At 38.0% G+C, this 21,194-nt stretch overlaps 1 protein-coding gene across 4 annotated transcripts in view; it reads right to left on the bottom strand.

The window, feature by feature from the left end:
• The window catches only part of PIK3R1 (phosphoinositide-3-kinase regulatory subunit 1), a 58,092-nt gene that overhangs the window by 24,175 nt on the left and 12,723 nt on the right, over nt 1-21,194 (bottom strand). For 3 of the 4 annotated variants that reach the window (XM_085529900.1, XM_085529901.1, XM_015848593.3), the window contains one exon: nt 1,327-1,419. In XM_085529900.1, coding sequence (XP_085386026.1) covers nt 1,327-1,419 — 93 coding nt within the window. Of the gene's footprint in view, nt 1-1,326; nt 1,420-5,594; nt 19,484-21,194 lie in introns of those variants that run through there. The other variant, XM_015848594.3, reaches the window with a different exon arrangement.

The following is a 21,194-nucleotide window of genomic DNA, read 5'->3' as shown; positions in this document are numbered from 1 at the left end:
TGACCACAGAAGGTCAGGATTTGGCAGCACAGTAAAGCGAAGAACCTGCAGGAGCAACACTGGAGACAGATCTTCCTTTACCAGGCCTATTTAATAAGCAAGAAGCTTGAGTTCTACTGAGTTACACTACCTGAGCTATACTACCTATACTACCTCAGGAATGGGACAGGACAGAAATTCTGACATGTCCTAATTAGCGTTAAGCCTGAATAGACTTAACTGAGATTAATACACTAAGGTACAAGCAAGCTCACCCTTTGGTACTCTGTGCAGTTAACAGAGACATACAGCCTCTTCTGAGGAACAGGCAAGTCTTGGGTTACCACCGACAATCTGTACAGCCTAAAACCTCAGTGTGTAAACAGGGTGTGTCACATCACTTCCGTAAGAGAGGATGTATGCATCATATAGTATGTCTCAGAATGCACCTGAATACAAGACATTAATGCAATCCTTGCATGTGAAAGATTCTGTTTACAATTTTGTTAATTCAGGGAAAAGACAGAAGACACAAGAAATGAGACAGTACCCAAGGAAGCAGAACACCAGCAATCTAATATTATCACTGGTGTTTCCTGGAAGCAGTTATTGTTTATTCAAACTGCTGCTGAACACTGGTCCTTCTCACTGATATTAGCAAACTCTTCTCACTCAGTAAAAGATCACAGTCTTCCAGTAACACAGCACTATGTGAGAACTCATTACCCAAGGACAGCAGTCTACATCTGTAAGAATACCACATTCTCCTTGTTTTCAAGGCCACTGAAGGAGCAAGCAACCTAATCTCACCAGCACTATAAAGGAGGAACCACAGAGAAGCCAAGAAAATAGAAAAAGGGTGAAAGAAGTAGAAGACGGAGAAAAAAAGTGAAGGCCTCTAAGAGGCTAATCATAAAAATTATCACTGACTGTCTTAGCACACCAGAGTAATAAAAATCTGCCTCCTGAAGCATAACAAGTTCTTCTAACCTTTTAATATTCAGTTCATTTTTTCTTTTCTGATTTGGAGAAATATACTACTTATTTGGCCTTGCACAACTAACTGTAATGATATCTCTTCCACAACCAACTTAAGAGTTTAGAGTGACAGGAAAAAAAAAACCAACAAGGTGAATCTAATCCCTTCTTCCTTTATCTTTGCTCAGGTCTGAATAACCTCAGCATAAACCAACACAACAAACCTTAAACAAGATTATTTTCATATCAGTTGAGTAATGTGATGCACTAGCAGCTCTAGGACATGGAGATGTCAATTCTGGATCTAATTCTGCAGTCTTGGCTCACACAACTAATAAAAAGCTCATGGCAAATAACTCTTCAGCTTACCTTTCTTTTCAATTGTCTCTATTATCTTTATGAGGATTGGTGGAGCAACATCAGGAGGTGAAAACTGCTCTGTAAGATCTGGAAGCGAAAAAGCTGTAAAAGAAAAAAAAATAAAAATAAGCCCAGCTACACTTGAATTCAACCATCATTTATGAATATTATGACACAAAATGAAACCAGTTCATTTTTAAATAGTAAACAGTTTATCTTATCAGCTGGGAAAGACTGTGCAAACACACCACTTGTCAGAACTAAGTACAAACACCCCAAAACTTACCAGAAAGCTGGAAAAAATTATAAGGATTGCATTTTTACAGCATTTTCTCTCAGAGAATTCAATCAGCCCTAAAATCACCTATTTTACACAGGAAGAAAAAATACAATAAAAGTCTGCCACCTATGGGAGGACAGAAATACAATGCAAGAAAGGAATGGAAAAAAAATAAAAATTATTCCTATGGTATTTACAACCAGTGTATACCAGCTGAGGGAGCTAAACACATCGCCATATGGGACCTGAGAATCCACGAGGTAAAAAAGTTGGGAACAGGAGTAGAAACATGTTCATACTCACAAAGAAGATCAATTATATAGGTCGATAGGTATTTTTGTTCTTCAAGCCTAGCAGTATTAACAGTGTAGGCTTTTTTGAAGCAAGATTTTTCCTTTCTTCAGTTATTGGTTAAGAAGGAATGGTGAGCTAATCACAAAGGAACATTATGCATATCCAAATAAACCTGCATAACATCTCCATACAGCTTTCATGCAGTAGTTTCCTTGCTGAGAGAAGATACCATATGAACAATGTTCTAACACTGTGATGTGAGAGATGATCAATCTCTCAATGCAATGGTTTTTTAAAAAAAAAAAACAAAAAACAAACAAAACAAAAAAAAACAACAACAAAAAAAAACCCAACAAAACTATTTAAACATTTTAAAGAGATTTTGTTGAATTCCTAGAACACAAGAACATTTACATAAAGATACTGTTAAACACCTGCCAGAAGCATCCGGCACACCTTGATGGGTTTTGACTGATAAACGGAGCTTAACCATTGAAGTAAAATTTGTCAGTTGCCTAAACAATGGTCATCTCTGCTCAATTAAATTCATCTAAAACAAACAGAGCACTTTTAAAATGCATACATGCACGCATCCATTTCCATGTGTGCAAATTACTGGATACTACTACTATGGTAACTAAGTAGGACAGAAAAAAAAATGACATAAAACTATGGATGTAAGGCTTTAAGTTAATATCTTTTAGATAAATAAAAAATAACCTAGCACAACTGAAATAGCAGGCAATTTTCTCTGAGAATTTACCCTGTTTTGGAACAGTAATGACATTTCTTTTTAAAAATTTGAAAGAATTGCAAGTGGAAAAGACTGAAATTACTGAAGAACTTTGGAAGTGATGAAAACTGAAGAGATGAATGAAAGATAATAAATTATTTACAAATTCACAGTAGAAGAAGGCAGCATACTGGTACAAAAAATGTGTCCTTTGCAAGATGCAGCAGAATGCCTGAATAAGGATCATGAATTACTTTCCAGTCCATTCATAACTGAGAAGGACATGGGAAAAACATCTGTTAATCATAAAATTTTTAACTTAAAAGGCCCAGAAAATGAGCATTCAGGAGTCTCAAAAGGGTTGCCTAAGGAGATCCCTGGTCCACTGATGTTACTTTTCAATCACTCAGAGAAAATCAGAGCAGACCCTGGGGACCAAAGGAGTCCTACTGCTCTGCTTGTAGCCTGAAAAGACAAGCAAAATGACCCTGATGACTACACACTAGTTACACTGAGAATCTTGAGCAAAATAAAGGAAAAACTGCTATTAGATTCCTATCATAAAACAGTAAAAGGCAGCATTGCATCTAAGGATTGTCTGCATACCTTGTAGAGGATATGTTCTGTTAAAAACCACACTACTTCCTTCCTTATGATGCAACAATTATTTTAAACATGCGAGTGTGCTGACAAACTCTCAAGCTCTGTCAGATAGCTGATTTAGTACAACCTTACAACTAAAACCTACACATAAGTAAAGCACGTTATACAAGTGTAGCTGACCAGAAGATCTCCAAATGTAATTCTTATAAAACTACTCAGGGAAAGAGATGATGTGTACATCTCTTCACATCTTCAAACCACTTTTAGATGCCTTCTGGAACACTTCCTTTAGGCTTAGCTTCATATCTGCTTCATCAAACACAAGCTGGGCTCAAACGCAAGACTGCAGTCCAAGCAGCCTCAGCTGAGGAATACTGAAATAGAGAAAGACCATTTGATCATATCAAAAAATTCTTCTCAACCCTTAACTATGAACCTACCTTATGGTATAGGCAAATCTACTGAAAGAATATTGGAAGATCAGATCAGAATCATGTCACAGGGTATTCTAAGAAAATACTTTAACTATGACACATTCATAGTCTCACGGAAAGCTAAGGGCATAAAATACATCCCTTACATGGCAGCAAACCAAGAACAGGATTTAAGAATAGTGTTCATACTTTCATTTAATAATTCTCTGCCCTCCCAGGTAGCCAGTTACAGTATGTACTCTACTCCTTCTTAAGTAACAGCAAAGAAATTGCATCATCTCTGAGCAAAGATGCACATATCATAGTCCCAGCTGGAGGCAGTGTTTCAGTCTAAACTGAGACCACATAAAGAAAGGAGAGAAAAATAAGGAGAAAGAGCAACTTGCACCATCTGGAAGTCAGTCTGACAGACACTTGAAACCTTTCAGGTGACAGCACAGTATTTCAAGGACAGTCTGTCCTGCGTACTCAGCTGCTACCCTTCCTTTTAGGCAGCAGAGAGAACTATGCTTTCTCACATGCAGCAAAACATTCCTTGAAACAATGGCAAGGGATACTCTGCAAGAAGCTAGAAACAAGATGTATTTAGAAAGATAACTCCATTTGGCACTAGTTACACTGTTTTCTTACTTGAGGGGTGGGCTGTGACTCATAAATGAAGCTTAATCACCGAAGGAAACAAAAACTGGGATCTAATAGCAGGTGGAGACTTCATGGGAGGAATTCACTGCAGAGTGAAGATGCCACACAACACTGTCTGTCCCCATGGGATATGAAGAATGAGGTGAACACAGATCCTTGCATGCTTCTGCATCCCTGTGTTTTCATCTACATCATCTGCCACTGAATCCCTCTGTAGCACATTATTCTTAAATAATATTCTTAGATGACAATGAAAGGCTTCTTGAAACATTTACCTTTCAATTTATGTAAAATCTCTGCTATGTCTACAAGGACATGTATATGAAGCAAACACACTGGATAAAATTAAGCATTTCCTACACTCCTCTGCTACCCTAAAATATGTTACTTATCAAAATATTCAAATATCAGTAAAATATTAAAAATAGAAATCAAGATTTCTGATTTCTTTCCTATATCCCATTCAATTTCTCCGCAACTGGAAATTCTTGTCCATTAGGGATGTTGTTGAAATTTTAGACATTAAGAAAGCCTTTAAAATAAAGAAAATCTATTCCATAAATAAATGAAGCATAAAATATTTATATAATTCACTAAAAATTCAGGATACTCACCTCTCTATTAATTACTAGACTGATGAGTAAAAGTTCAGTAACAAAAGGACACAAACACATACACACAAACAAACCTCAATCTAGTCACCTTCAGCATAGTAAATGCCATAACAATGCATCTAAAAATACAGTTACACTGCTCAACAGCAACAAATAAACTTTCACTTTGGAAGCATGTAGGCTATTAATGAATGAATACCACTTAACCTCCTGCCTATTCCAGGATTTCCTCCTCGTTAGTGTCATTGCCCATATAATTAAATTACTGCATCACACTGACTTGTACTTTAAACTCCACAACTTTTGCAGAAAATTAAAAGCGATGTTCATGTTGGGAGATCTCACAAAACACACATCTGTTAGGAAAAAGAAGACCTTCAATTGGTAGAACTGAAGCCAATTTATAACATCTACATAAAATATACCCAAATTTGGGAAATGCCTTTCATTTTCAAAACGGCAACAGGAAATGGCAGATATTAAAGTGAAGAAAACTATGTAGTTTTGGAAAAACAATTTGAATCTTGTAGCCAGAATACAAGATCCTCTTAAAGTAGGCTAGGTGAAGAAAATACAGTATACATATTCAGAGATTAACATCTGAAAAAGAAATTTTTCATGTCACTAATAGTAAAAATGAAGGAAATAAAATCCAACATGCTACCTGCATTCAGTACCTGATTTCAAAAGTATCTTCTGCTTTGAAGCATGCTGTAGCACAGTGCAGAGGTTTGGAGAACCAAATCCACTCTTAAGAATCTGAGCAACTTTGGAGATCCCTTTATTACAATCCAGTATCAGCTTTTCAGTTAAAGTAATCATTTTTTTTTTTTCCTCCTCAAAACCTACAATTATCTACTTTATTTATTTTTTTCCTTTAAATTATGAAGGTTCTGAAAAGCTATCATACACTTTTCATGTCTTCCTCCTAGTCACAAGTCCAGTAGTATGTCTCCAGAGAGTAAGGAAGCTTCTGATGACATATGATAAAAGCTGGATTTTCCACTAGCTCTATTTTTACCTTGCCACAGTGAGAACCAATGAGAGAAACCACAAGCCAGGGCTCTCTCCAATCTGAACTCTACACTCTCCCTGATACAGACAGGCTTGAACAGCATTAAGGCTATCGCAATGTGTGGGAGATGAGAGCATACCTAACGTTCAAGGGTTGCCAACGCAGCTACAAAGTGCAAGATGAAACCAGCCCACAGCTGCACCTTTTGGAAGGGTTCTCAGTAAAAAGAGATATTTTAGCATTGCTACCTGGCAACGGCAAGTGGAAATTTAAAGCTGGAATTTGGCTTCAGAAGTTTTGAGCCAAATCTTTCATTACTGCTGAATGAAAACAAATACATTTAAAAATATATAAATGGTTTAAGCACAAGAACACAAACACTGTAAAAATGATAGCTTAAAATGTAACAATATAAATATCATGAAGATGAGCTGGAGTTCAATTTCTGGATATTTTACAGAAAATATATACTAACACATTTGAATTTAGAGCTGACTCAAGATTACTCCATGTATGTTATTTTTTCAGAAATGGCATTTAAAGCTGTTTGTACACACTGCATTCAATGACAACATAGCTGTACATATTAGTCTAGTATTTCAGAGCACAGGTCTTCAGATGATCATAACCAGCTTGTATGTGCACAGAGATACTCTTTATGTGCGCAACTGTATGTGCTAACAAACTAAAGTATGCATTCCTAAGTTTTTCACTTATCTATTATTCGCAAACATGGATATGTCCAGACATGGATGCTTTGACCAGCACTGCAATCAACTGGAATAAGAAGAACTGCATAACTAACACAGAATAAGAAATGCAGAAGTAATGGCCATCATCAGGCAAGTTGTGACCGTGTCCTTCAATGAGGCCAGTTAGCAAACAATGAGGAAAAAACGGCTTATCAAAAACATGAAATACTTTTTCTTGTGGCACTGTCTATGGTATAACATACAGCAAGATGAGGACAGAGTCAGCACCCATACTCACTACTATTGAAGACTCTGGGGTAAGTATGAGCTTACTTTCTTGGCTGAAAACCCATTATTTTGAGAAGCAATCAAGAGGATCTTGTAGTTTTGGGAAGCACCAGGAGCTGCCTCTGAAAGGATGATCAGGCAGCTCGATGACCCTCACAGATGTCCCAGCACAGGCCCATGGTACATTCTATGCCCTCCTCAGCACCTGCCTTCACCAGCACAGGAAGCACTGATATGTGAGCCCCCGCACCCCCCCAACAGGGAGTGAAACAAACCTCAGGGATATAAAACACTTAACGTTTAGCGTGGCAGCATCCCACAGTCCCCCCTGTATGTTTGGTTTCAATCTTAGAAAACAGAAATTATTTGATAGGAATTTTTTGGTAGAACATGTATGAGAAAAGAACTACCAGACTAGATGCTACAGAGAAAGTTTTCATGGGGATCTGAGCTTTGGGTTCAACCAACACAGAAAAAAGAAGAAGTCTGGCATTACAAATTAAATGCTCCATGTGACCTGGGATAATTCAAGTTTGACACAATTAAAATCCTTTAAGTGCTGAACACGACTGAAAATGGCAGGAGTGCTCAGCCATCTCTTCCGCTACTTATATGATCAGATCTATTGTTAAAAAATATAAACTTTTTATTATTAAAATACTCATAGGAAATTATGAAATAAAGTCTTAGGCTTCAGTGAATTTGACATGTCATTATGAGTAGCTTACTAAGCCTGCCTACTATTACATGTCTTTTATTTTTATCAGATGCCATCAATCAGGCAGGCTCTGTGGACTCAGAATACCACAGAAGCCAACACTGCTAGAGGAGACTAGATCCAGGAGAAACGCGGAGAGATGAACACTATCCAGTCACTAGAAAAAGAAAAGCTCTGACCCAGAAGCACTATCAGCCCACAGGCTCACAAGAAGCCCATTTTTTACACAGACAGAAAAATGTCTGCCAGTCGAGATTTATTACTGTAAAAATGATCATAAGCTATGAAAACAAGGGGAGAAAGTGTCTGCTGTTGACCTTACATGACTGGAGTACGACTAGGAAAAGTGATAAAAATACTGATTCTAAAACCTTGTCAGAAGATTCTTCTATAATATGTTGCCTGCCCAGTTTTCTTCTTCCACTGGTCAGCAAGCATTCATCATGCACCAGAAGATAAGTGACAACTTAATTCAGATGTTCTCTACTAATGGCATACTGAAGATATTAGCCACAGTAGAAAATACAGATTGGTACTGGAAAAACAGTTTACCCTATCTGTGGTCAGTCCTCTTTTTCTTTCATCTGCAAAGGAGATGAAACACCTGAAAAAGCAGAGTATGTTTTTTGGGCATCTCAATGATAACAATAAGCTCTTATGGAGAAACAATATTCGTTAATATGCTTCTGGACCTTAAATCGCTTTAGAAACATTCCTATGTCCTCTGTGGTCCTACATGAGTAATGCATGGGGACAAAACTTTTTTTGAAGGGTTTAATTCCAAAAGGTAACAGCAGAAATTCTTCTTAACATGACTCTGGACTTCAGTCAATCCTGTTCAAAACACAAAAGCATCTGCAGAATCATCTGTGTCAGGCAGGTACTGACAACGCCATTTATAAGCCTAGAAAAGGATGTTTCAAACCAATTCTTGTAGAAAAATGTGTCTAATTTGTTACAAAATACTTAGCACTTAACAGAATGAAGCAGTCCTTTCTCCAGGAAGAAAAAGGTAAGTATACTGAGATAGGGCCGCTTAGAATTCAAGCTGCTGTAGCTACAAACGCTGCAATAAAAACTGAATGTTACTTCACTTTATCCTGGCTCCACACAGTATGTGGAAAAATACATAGTCATTGGCATAAATCAGTGCATTAACTGAGACAAGTCGCATACCTAGATACTTTCTAGGTTTATCAGCACGTACGTACAAGCAATGACCTGACTGATAAAAATACCATGTGCATGGTAATTATGCAAGAAGTGTGGGGAGCTGGAAGAATTCCTCACCTCATCCCTTTTAATAAGGTCAAACCAACTGCACTCTCCGGAGTAAGGAGAACAAGGGGAAACTATTGGAACAAAGGGGAAATAGCCAAAGGCACTTTCGGATGAGTATAATAAAGTTCTCTGTAAACAGTAGATGGCAGAACTAGACAGCACAAATTTTGATCTGACATAAAAATTCATACTTTAACTAATCACCCAAGAGAAATCTGAGGTCTCCTTACCTTTGTCTGATACAAGAAAATAAATATTCACTGCCCTAATAATAATAATTAAAAAATCATATAAGGTAAAATGAAAGCTCAGAAAGAAAGAAAGGAAAGTAAAAAAGCTGTATCTGACTAGTTCAGCTGCATAAATATGTGGAAAATATAAAACCACCAAGCAACAGCAGTACAGAATACTTCACTCCTTCACAACAGTTTATACATCTAACACTGACTGCTAATCATGTTTCACACCCATTAACTTAATGCTTCAGAAATCCCTATTTCTATCATCTGTTGAAAGGGAAGTGATACTGCTTGTACTGGGCAGGAATTCTGTACATAATATTCTATCAGATTAAACCTCAGTAACTTTGTGAATTATGAGCTGTCAAGCACTTTTCTCATCTGCCACAGAATATACTTCTTAGAAACAGGAGCTATAAATAAGGCAACAGATGTTCTTTGTTGGCTTCAACTGAAGCACAGATAATTTTTAAAAAGCCAGTAGTTAGCACTGTTCTATAAGACAGTATTTTGCTTCCCTCTACTGGTGAGCTTTTGCAGTTCTTCTTTTCAAACTGCATTCAATATTTGAAATGGCGGCAACTACTTCCAATTCGTATTAGCAAAATTAGAGAAACAGGCAGCCCTGTGTTGAGGAAAAACCACACAGCTTATGAAAAAAATACTAAATGCGGTATCTCCTGGCATGCAGAACACTGCACTGTAATGCCACACATAATGTTTGAAGTGCTCTGCAAAAGCAAACACTGTAGGAACTGAAGGACAAGAAGGGAGAAGCAGCTGTTTATTAAACTGCCTTTTTAAGTGTTATCAGATAAACAGAAACAGTAATACATGAACTTAATAAGAATGCAGTAAAACAAGCTGCTTTTCCTGCTTCTAAGCAGACAGCACCCAGGAAGGCCTGCTCAAGCACTATGGCAGTTGTGGGCAGGCATTGGGGCTTCTTTACTGCCAGCCTGAGAGGCATTGGCTACACTGCAACAGAGCAGAGCAGAGCACAGGGCATGAGATACTTCCCACAGGATGAGGCATATTTCCATTTTACCCTTCTTTCTCACAGACCACCCCTAGGTGACCATGTAGCACAGTTCTCACAGATCCTAAGAATCACATGTATAAGTGAGTTTAGGAGCTGTTAATGTCTCTGAACAGGACAGGCGAACAGTCTTTACAGCACAACCCTGAAGACGGACGGAAAACAATTTAATAGGACAACATGTGCAGTTTGCATCCTGTGGGTATCTTCAGGGTCCTGGCCAGCAGTCTGCAGTTAAAGAATACACAGTACCCAGTTATTGCACCCTCAAAAGGCAGGGTAAGATCATGGATGGGACAGCAAGGAGAGAACGGTACAGGGACAGCCAAGAATTCAGACGCAGCAAAGTGCCAAACACCGCCTTTCTTGTCAAGGGAAGGTTGTGTACATTCCTTCCTCCTTCAGGATAGCAGCTCCATAGCTAGAACACAGCTGAGCTCCAGAAGAATTTGAGTAGTTCCGCCAAATTCTTCTCATAGATACTAACTGGCAATGCACAACCTGGCATTCCAGCTTAAGGCGATGGTTTCATATGAAACCGTACAAGACATCAAGAAGGAAAAAAAAAAAAAAGCATTGAATACTCAGGTGTACTGTGGATAGCACAGGTGTGAGGGGAAATAGCATGTTCTGCTGACTTCTGCATCTGGAGCCTACTTAACAGGTTTCTCATACAACTTTCTGGTTTATTACTGTCAATAAGCACCTAGATTGAAAAACTGGTATACTACTGTACTGGTAGTGCCTGGAAGCCCTTATCAAAATGAGAACAAACTTGTGATAGATCTGCCTCCCTTTCTGGTCTGATGATTAACTAAGAAATCCCTGAGAATTCATACCAGCTGCTCTACTGACCTTCTACAAACCTTCACAAAGCTGTAATATTCTAGTAACTTCTGCATTTCCTATTTGTAAAAAGTCAGACTGTAGTAGAAGTGTTTTAAACAGACAATATGTAAGTTCATAGATTTACACAGTATTTCACTACAGTCACTCCACAAGAGAACTTCCTGTCTTCTGTCTTTTATACCACACAGGCAGAAAGAAAATTACATGAAAGAAGCATCAATATCACAATGTCAATAATTCAAAACTTATGACAGCTATGAAGTGAAGTTGCATGTGAAATTTCTTTTTTCCACATCAAGACTGAGCATTTTTCTCATGGAAGTATTCTGCTTGCTTAACCATGCAGTGTCCAGAGCTCTCAAGGGATAGAACACAGTTGAATAACTGAGGTATTTTCTGTCTTGAGCATCAAATTGATAATATTAAGTCTCTTAGGTAGCTCCTCCTGTTTACTTCCCTCTTCAAACCTGAGTCCTCTATTATTTCATGTTCAACATCATGTAAGAGCACTTAGTTCCACACCCGGTTTTCTAGCTCTTAGTAGCAAGTGGAAAAGGAAATAGGTACTCATCTGTTCCTGGAAACCATCTCCACTCACAAGAAACAGCTGCCTATCTTTAAAGGGAAGGAATGCTGAGGTCCATCTCAAGAAGCACTTGAAAATGTTCTGTCCAGCCAGTACCATCTTAGACCCCTTCTGGGCAAGATGGTGTAGAATGTAACAGTGAGATGGCATCAAACGCCTCCACAGGGAAAGCTTCAGTGATAACACCAAGCTCCCTTGTTTTTAGATATTTCATCCTCTTAACCTAAAAAGCATTTTCTCCCTTCCTGAAGGGAGGTTGTAGTGAGCTGGGGGTTGGCCTCTTCTCTCGTGTAATCAGTGACAGAACTAGAGGGAATGGTTTTAAGCTGCACCAGGGGAGACTCAGGCTGAGCATTAGGAAGTATTACTTCTCGGAAAGGGTGGTCAGGCATTGGAACGCACTGCCCAGGGAGGTGGAGGAGTCACTGACCATGGGAGTGTTCAAGGAACGTTTGGATGTGGTGTTGATGAATATGATTTAGCTGGGAAGTATTGGTAATGGTTGGACTAGATGATCTTCTAGGTCTTTTCCAACTTTGATAACTCTGTGATTCTGTGATTTCCTTAATCTCTTCTGAGCAGCTGAGTACAAACCTACCACGATTACTACCTCAGTTCCCTTTCCACATAATCACAGTGATGGATAGTATCGGCACTCCTGCAGCACCTACTCCTTGTATCAGAAATACAGCCGCTGGATGGACATTCTGTGGGGAAGCTGGAATTCTCTCCGAAGTGAGAGAATTCCCACCCTTACTGGATCCTTGTCCCTTACTTTTTCCTACTTAAAAAAAAAAAAAAAACAAAAACAAACAAAACAAACAAACAAACAAAAAAATCCCCCAAAAAAACTTTTTTTTTTTTCTTATGCAAGGCTGCCACTGGTTTGTAATAATGTCTCCGAGAAGCACCTTTTAAAACTTTTTCTTTTTATACAGCAATCAGAATACATTAAACTTGTTTTGCTTTGAAACAGTATATTATTTTGCTACTTTATTTTTGCTACGGAGAAACTAAGGTGGTAGAGATACAGAATGCTCTCAAACTATCTGCTGGAAAGCTGTCTAGAGGGAAAGAATAAGCTCTTCATTAGGGCAAGAAAAAGATAATATGTATTACTGTGCTTGAGAAGTCAAGTTGTTTAGATCTGGAAGATTTACATAAAAGTACTGGCAGAAGCTGCTGACAGATAAAAGCCAAAACAGTTCCTTCATCTTTTGGGAATTATGGGAAACATTTATAAGTACACAAAGTTAAAAATAATGAGAGCATAGCAGTCACCCAGGGGAAAGAAAAAAAATAAAAGCAAACAATGGTCACAGTAATCCAGCATCAAAAGAAATTCTTTTAGTTCTGGAAACTAATGTATTTCAAATCAAGTATTTTTCCCTCCATTTAAAAAAAAATAAAATAAAAATTTAGGGATCTAGATGAAATGTAATCTTTTAAGAAAGTAAAACTGGGTTAATCCTTACTGCCATTAAACCATTCACTGATCTGACACAGATACAGAAACAACAACGTTACTTGGAAATTCCTGAACTGGAGCTACAGAGAGTTAATCCCACCATCATCTTTAATTTCATATAAAGAAGAAAACTCTCAGTCTGTTCATAACAGATTTTCTGACCCATGTCATACACCTGTCTATACTTCTCTACATAGTGAAGCTGGTGTTGATTTCTTATTCCATTAATTCACACTATCAAGATGCAACACAAAAAAAGATGTTATGGAATATGCAGAATGGGCACTTTATGCATGAACTTGCAGGGCTCTTTTCTATAAATCAAACTTTATTCACACTGCACTGCTAAAGTAACTGTAACTTAGATCCTAGCAGTTAAAGTGGTGAACTAATCTCCTGGACCTTTACAAAGCAGTCAGACTCAACTGGCTGCAGTGGGACAAAGAACTTTATTTTTGTACTGTCTAGCACACTGTGCTGCAGAAATTCATACAGTGTAAAAAATGCTTTTAGGAAACAACAAACCTGCAAAGAACAGCAAAGATGGTATAAATGAAAAGGTAGCATGAAAACCTTTCTATGGTTTTACATTTTCATCTGCAAGCCAAAGACTAACTTCAGTCAAGGGTAAGGAGGTATGGTGCAGGATTTTATTTTGCACTGGTAGTTTTCATTTTCAAATAAACTAGAAGAAACAGGCAAAGCCTCTCTGTAAGAAAACCTGTAGAATTAATAAAGCACTTCAATCAGATAAATCAAATTGCAAATTCTATGCAACCCTCCAGCATTAAGGCATTTCTTAAGGTTTAAAAAATAAATAAGTAATGTATCCCTCTTGAAAATAAGTATGGTATGAAGGAGTGAGGATGAATAGGAGAGTCTGAATTAACTGCAAAAATATTCTGTACAAGATCTTGGAAAACCTAAGCTGGAGAAGAGCTGTGTATAGAAAAAAAAAAAAAGCATCTGATTGAGACCAGTCATGTTCCCACTGATTTTTATCTAAGGTGATCAAATCAAAGCTGTGCCAGGGAGGCAGAAGATCATTTTATTATATCTTCTGCAAAGACATAGAGGTGAGCTAGCTTCACTCTGAGCAGCTGCTTCCCTTCCCTTCCCTGCAGCCATCCAGTGCTAGCCTTTTCTGTAATAAGGGAAACCATGGAATTGATGTGGGTATAGTCCAACTTCATTGAAGAAATTTGAAGGATCAGGCCTCAAGCTGACCCTCCAAACATGGGGCAGTACTGGATGAATAAATGAACATACCACTGACATTCTGTGCATTTAAGCACTGCAAGTGTAATGCATTTCTAAAGGCATCCTCCTCCAAAAAAACACCAACAAAACAGTTTGTCTGCCATTCTGCTCCTGACAAGAGGTCAGCTTAGTTAGAAGACAAGCTATCTGCATCTGAAAATATGACAACACTTCCAATAAATCTGTTTTTCTACATAGTCACAGAGAAAGCTTAAAGCCATAATCTCTCTGCTGTTCCCGTATATTAGTTATGGGACACAATAAAGAAGATACATGCCTAAGTTGCACAAGATGTGATCAAATTAAAAAAAAAAAAACCAAAAAAAAACCAGTCTTCCAGCTATGACTCAGTAAGGAATGGGTGGTTGCTACTCTGTCAAAGGGCCAGGTGTATCATACTGGCTGTTTTCCTGCTATGCTGCCAGGGTAGACAGAATAAAATTAAAATAAAATTAAATAAAAGAACTCCTACATGCCTGCTCTATTTTCCTGTTCCAGAGGAATCCCTCCATCATCATCTTGCCAAAAGAAAGAACCTTTATTTGACACCCCCACCCCCCCAAAAAAAAAAAAAAAAAAAGACTTCTTTCCTTTTTTATTCAGCATTTTAGAAGAATGTCTTTCTTTTCTTTTTTTCTTCTTTCTTTTTTTTTTATTAATGTGGGCCATGCCAAAAAGCGTAAGGAAGGCTCACTTGATTCCCAGATGGAGAATCCTTCCAGAAGCTAGCTCCCTGTTGAGAACAGAAGGAAGAGGAATGTATAAATTTTAAACTGACCTGATTTTTCTAACAGCCTTATGACTCCCTCTTTTTGAGGGTACTTCACATGACTTGCCGGATACATCAGAATCAGCACCTTTCTACTTATTCTTCCTTCTAGCTTTACCCTTCCAAACTAATGCATACATCTGTGAAGACTTGTGTCCTAATTAGCTCAGCCACATTCACTGAATTTTACTGAGACAATGCAAAACTACTTAAGAACAGCAGATGCAGCTGACAACTGGTCTAAGTCACCTAAGTATTATTCCCACTATGTACGTAATTTCTGCAAGACTCAGAATCCCTACATAGAAGCCTCACAAAGGGCCGTAATATTTCACAGCAAACCTGCCACACATGCACCACTAATTGCCTCTTCTAGATAGATCAATTTGAGCAATCATCTAAACCTAGATCCTGTTCAAAGGGAAACACTTTCTTTTTTTCCTTACTTTCTCAGGGGAGACATCCCTTCTGCTTCTCTTTTTGTTGTGTTTTGCTCCATCAGTCAAGTCAATTTTCCACCAGTCAGCTTCCCACATTCCAAACATCACTCTCAAACTGAGAAGTCTTAGGAGACAGAGCAAAGCTACTGGTTATTCTAACAGCATCCAGTCAGGAACAAAAAACGCAAAGCACAAAGTGAATATTCTGATCTGTACTGCAGGTGGATGTGAAGGGATGTGACTGGAAAGAGCAAGTAGTAAGCCACAGGTATAGAACTCCCCAAAGATGTACACACTCAGCTTGTAGCTTGTTTGGTCTCCAAAACCCTGCAATATTCTAACCTGCTATGTAAGAAGACTGTGGTGGTGTTTGTTTATCATTGTTTTTTTGGTTTTTTTTGGTTTTTTTTTTTTCCCTTGCAGAACAGCTACAAATTACGTATAATCAAATGACATGCAGAAGCTTAACATATACTGGGAGTCAATACTGCAATTGTGAATCAAGCTAATCAACACTAAGAGCAGTTTCCAAGCTTTAAGATGTCCACTTACACCGACATCTGACAGCACTCTGCAAAGTTTCAGAGGAAGCTGCCCTTCTTTCATTTAAGACAGGAAACGAAGCAAGGATGAAAGATTTCTGACAGGCTTTAAACAGGTGACCAAACCGTACTTACAATGACAGACAACTCTAGATTTTCCAAAATAATGAGTTTGTCTTGAAATAACTTCATGCTCTTACTTCATACTATCAACTTGAGCCCAACAGAACAAATCAGAACCATACCGAAGCCCACTTTTTTCCGTATTTATAGCTCCTCAATGCTTTATGTTCATTACGTATTCTCTTACTCTCAGCATTTGTTCTCTCTTTCCTTCTGGCATTCTGTAATCCTGCCAACTGACGAGCTTTGCTTTTAATAAGAAGATCTGCCAACTTAAACACCAGTCTCCTAAGGCAATCAAATAATGAAACACACATGTATATACTTGCACGTAATCTGTCAAATGCTTCTATAGCCCACTACAAATGATTTTTGCAATTCAAGATTTTCATAGCAGCATGCATTCATATATCCTGGGTTTTCAAAGATCAAATGCCATGGTTCTTCAGAGTCCTGTGACTTGCTTGTACTTAAGACAGTAATGGTCCCACAGTTTACATATTACTGTATAGAAGACACATGAGAGACTTAAGAAAAAAGAAAAAAAGAAAAAGAATACAAGAGGTGAACAGACAACTTCAGATGGAATAAGCATATTTTGATTTTTTCAATGTGGCATAAAGGCCTGGTACAAGACAGCACATATTCCTCCACAGCAGAACAGTCTTCCCATGTTCCTTGTGTGTCTGGTAAGTTAATAAATAACCATTCCAGGTGTCGAGAGTCTTTTTCCTACCTCCCCCACTATCTATCATCCATATTGATGACTTCTTAAATTCAAACTCTTAAAATATTTTTTTCCTAGACAGAAATCTTGCAGTAGAGTAACCCAGAAAAAAAAAACAAACACAAAAAACCTCTCATCTGCCACACTGGAATGAAATTGCACTGCCACACCTCTGAGTGAAATAAAGATACAGTTTCAGATTCAGCATGGCAGAATACAGATGGTAACAAAAGTGTCTTTAGTGTCTTTCAAGTAAGCAAGTTACTAATTGGTATTAGAAAATTACTATCAAGTTTCAAGTACTGTAATTCCCTACATAATTTCCCATAATTTAGAGAACTCCCTGTATTCCTCTGCAAATCACAACTACAACACAATGAAAGAAACTGTTAGAGGTGCATTATAAAATTTTAAGGAAAAAGCTACTTAAAGCATGCATCTCTCTAATACACACTTTTCTATTACAAGACATGCTTTACACTGACATCAAAGGATAGTCTGAAACTATAAATTCTCAGTATCGGGGAAAAAAAAAAAGATTAAATATTACCACATCTGTTCAATGTATGCACTCACATTCTAATAATTATTTTGCTTTTGATGCTTATAGCTGGATTCCAGCTGGTGAAGCTGGATGATGCAGGCAGAGGTATGACAGTAAAATGTGCCTGCTCTGCACGGAATCCTCTTGGACTCCCACTACTCAGCAGCTGAAGCCAGCAGTAGAGAGAGCAGATGGTACTCACTGCTTGTGACAAATAAAGCCTTGTGCCATCAAACCTAAAGCAGTTCTGGTTCTTGTTTTCAGTAAAATGTTCACATAGGTAACTAAAATCTTGAGTTCTGTCTTCAGATTCAGCTTTCTGCGATCGCTTTCCATATAATCTCCCTATTACAAAGAGACCAAGCTTAAACTATCTTAAGATTTTAATTGCTTTGCCATTGTGTTTTTGGGCCAACTCATTCCTCAAAGGAATTACAATGCTCAGTCAGTGTCTTGACCATGACAATAATTGTGAGGCCCTTTGAAGATGCCATCAGCAGTGCCACTAGAGCAAGCACAAGAGGCAATGAGGAACTCTACTTCCAGAGGTGAGTCTGAATGCAGTGAGGTGGTCTAAGCCCTCAAACTAAACAACACAGAACTCTAAAATGAGCAAACAAGCATGCGATGGAAAACAGGTCAACTGAATCTAACTTTGTACCCTGTGAGGAGGTGAAATACTGTCTACAAACATAAATTCTAAATGCATAGCTTTGTAATCTTAATGATCAGCTACTGAAGTGTAGATACATGACCATACATCAAGGCTATTAAACTCTGTATTTATCTTAAATGTAGTAATTTGTTACAATAACAGAGTATCAGATTAAAATTGTCACCATATCATTTTCTCACTCATAAGATGCTATTTATCATCACACTAGATACCCAAACTGGCAGTTCTGAAAAAAAAACAAACAACGAAACAATAAACAGCTTTGCCAAAGCAGCATGGAACTGATCTTTCATTTGCACTAGGGACGATGACTGAATATAATGTCAAGAAATAACCTGGTGAAAATAATTGCGACACTGTCATAACCAAATACTACAAAATGTCTGTCCCTCCACCCCCAATTAAGACGTTTCTTCTACGAGATTTGCAAGTCTTATTTTATAACATACATAAGTGGGTAAAATTTAAGTTGTCTCCACTAAGTACATAGTAAAGAGAGAAGTCTGCGCAAATTAGAAACATGCTTAAAATCATCTAGATGTTATGAGCTTAATCCAGGAATTATGGAGTGAAATTCCATGCCCTGCGATTGCACTCAGACAAGATGAGCTTACCAGTGTTTCACTTCAACATCTTCAAAATCCATAAAAGAAACAGAGACTGTCCTTCTTTGCATCAGTCTTTAATGTGTGGCATTTTATGCACATTTATATTAAATGCAATTTGGTATACTGAAAAAACTGTAAAGAGAGATTCTTTTCAGAGCAGAGCTAGGGTAATTATAACATTTGTGCTCCAGACCCTGAGGGCAATGGGAATTTTGCCTGAGAGAAATGAGAGTAACAGCTGTGGGATTTGTCCCACTGCTGCTAAATCCTGACTATAGGTCTGATCCTGTTCCTTCTCAATTCAGAATGTGTTTTGCCTTCAATTTTAGGGAAAGCAGAAGAAAAGCCTGCTGCTTCTTGCATGAACAAGCCTTTTAAGTAAACAAAAACCCCATGTATAGCATTTACAAGAAGACTACTTTACAAGATTACTTTAAAATAATCTTATTTTTACTTTGCATCCAAAAGGATTTTGAATAAAACTCTTTAAAACTCTGCTTAGAAGAGAGCAGCTCACATTAACAAGCGCAGGCATATCCTATCTGAACTAACAGATGATCTACCACAGTATTTGATTGACTAGCTGTTAGATCAAACAATGAACAGGAAAAAAAAAAAACAAAACAACCCAAGCCATTCTCATCTTACTGGTGCGTTTTTTCTGTGTCATAATAAAACCCTAGATATTTGTCTTAGAGGAAACATCTGGAGAAGAAAAAAAAAAAGCACAACAGTTGGTAACTGTCTTCCCCTTTTTTTTGCTAAACTGCTGAACTTCAATAGTCCTGAATCTTAAATCACTGGGGACAGAACCCCCAGACCACTATCCTTGTCAGTGCAAGTTTGAACATCAGGGATATAAAAGACGTTTCACTAGCACAGAGACCAGTCCAGTCTGAAGCAATTATTAGCATTACATGCAACAGATGAGTGCCAAATGTTCCTCTAGCAGACAGACAGTATTCTCCCAAAAGCCAGAAGGACTTCACGCTAGTCACTCTAGGTGATTTACTGTAACAACCAAAAAAAAAAAAAAGTGTTTTGTTAATACTGGATTGTATAAATCTCTTGTTTTAGAGATAAGGTTGCAGCTTACACATCTAACAAAAGGGTCTTGAAGTTGTCCACGCTAAATCTGAACTTAAGAGGAAGTTAGAAAAAGCAGTTGAAAGCAGTGGGGAATGCACACTGATCTTTCAACCAACAGCAATAAATTACAAATTCAGCAGAGCAAGGAGAATTCAAACATTCATCCTGCTGTGCTCTTGAGGACCCCTAACTAAGTAAACAGAAGTCCTTTATATCCAGATATTTGATATGAAGATTTTGCCACTTACTGTTTTGAGTACAAGTTCCTTAACACTTTCTTTATTGAAGAAGCCAGACTCTGAGATCTGCTATAAAAACCCTTCTGGTCTCAGAACTACCTTACAGTGGAATTTTCCCTGTGTAAGAAAATTGCTTATGTAGGCTATTGAGCAACTACATTATTCTGGCTTCAGAACAACTAAATAGATTTGGACTGGCAAAAATACACTCTTTATTATACTCAAACATCTGTATAGATTCAACTCCAACACACTCTAAATAAGTCATTTCAGCATGTCAAGGGATAACATTTTCTGACATTTCGCTCCAGAGGAAGAATATACTGCAAACAATGAAATAAATACAAGGCACAGAACAAAAGACTGGACTACTACTAAGAGGTACAAAGCAATTAAGCCTGGTCAGCCAAGAATTTGTGCTGCAGAGGAGCTCCCAGATGGCACCAAGTCATCACAGAAGATCCATGCATCACCAAACGTAGGCAGCTCTGGGACCTGTGCTTGGCAGATGCAGCACAACAGTGCACAGAATACACCTTGCTGCATCCCACCCTGGTGTCTTACAGCTCTAAGAGTAAGACAGGTTAGACACCCCTCAACTGCTTAGCAGCCAATGTGGAGGGAAGCAGGAAACCACAGCAGGCTTTGCAGTCACCTCTGTCAGCCCTCACCTGTGCCAAACAGCTGTGTAGCAGCCAGGAAACAATTCACTGCTCTGTTCATAAACACAACAGACATTTTCACTTCTCCATCCAAGCACAGCTTATTAAAAAATTTAAAAAATAAGCAAAAGAGGACTGGAATGTGTCCTCAAAGTGGTAAAAACCATGTGAAAGTAGGAAAATTACTGCAAATCTTTGCCTTTCACTGCATATTTCTGGAATGGTTCTACATAGAGAGATAATGAAACCTCACAGCTGTGAAACCTTATCTACCACTGTGCATAGTTAGTGGTTTCTTTCATTAATTTTATAACTTAAGTGCTCTGGTCTACCTTGAAGCAGCTTAGGAAGAAGGCTTGGAAATTAAAAGGCAACCACACAAACTAAAAGTCCCACCTCTGACATAGTCTGCTTGAGAAACAA

The sequence above is a fragment of the Coturnix japonica genome, chromosome Z (assembly GCF_054131305.1).
Source record: "Coturnix japonica strain WE chromosome Z, WE-NBRP24, whole genome shotgun sequence".
NCBI lineage: Eukaryota > Metazoa > Chordata > Aves > Galliformes > Phasianidae > Coturnix > Coturnix japonica.
Note: the sequence above shows the minus strand (reverse complement) of the source record. Positions and strands in the feature narration are given on the sequence as shown.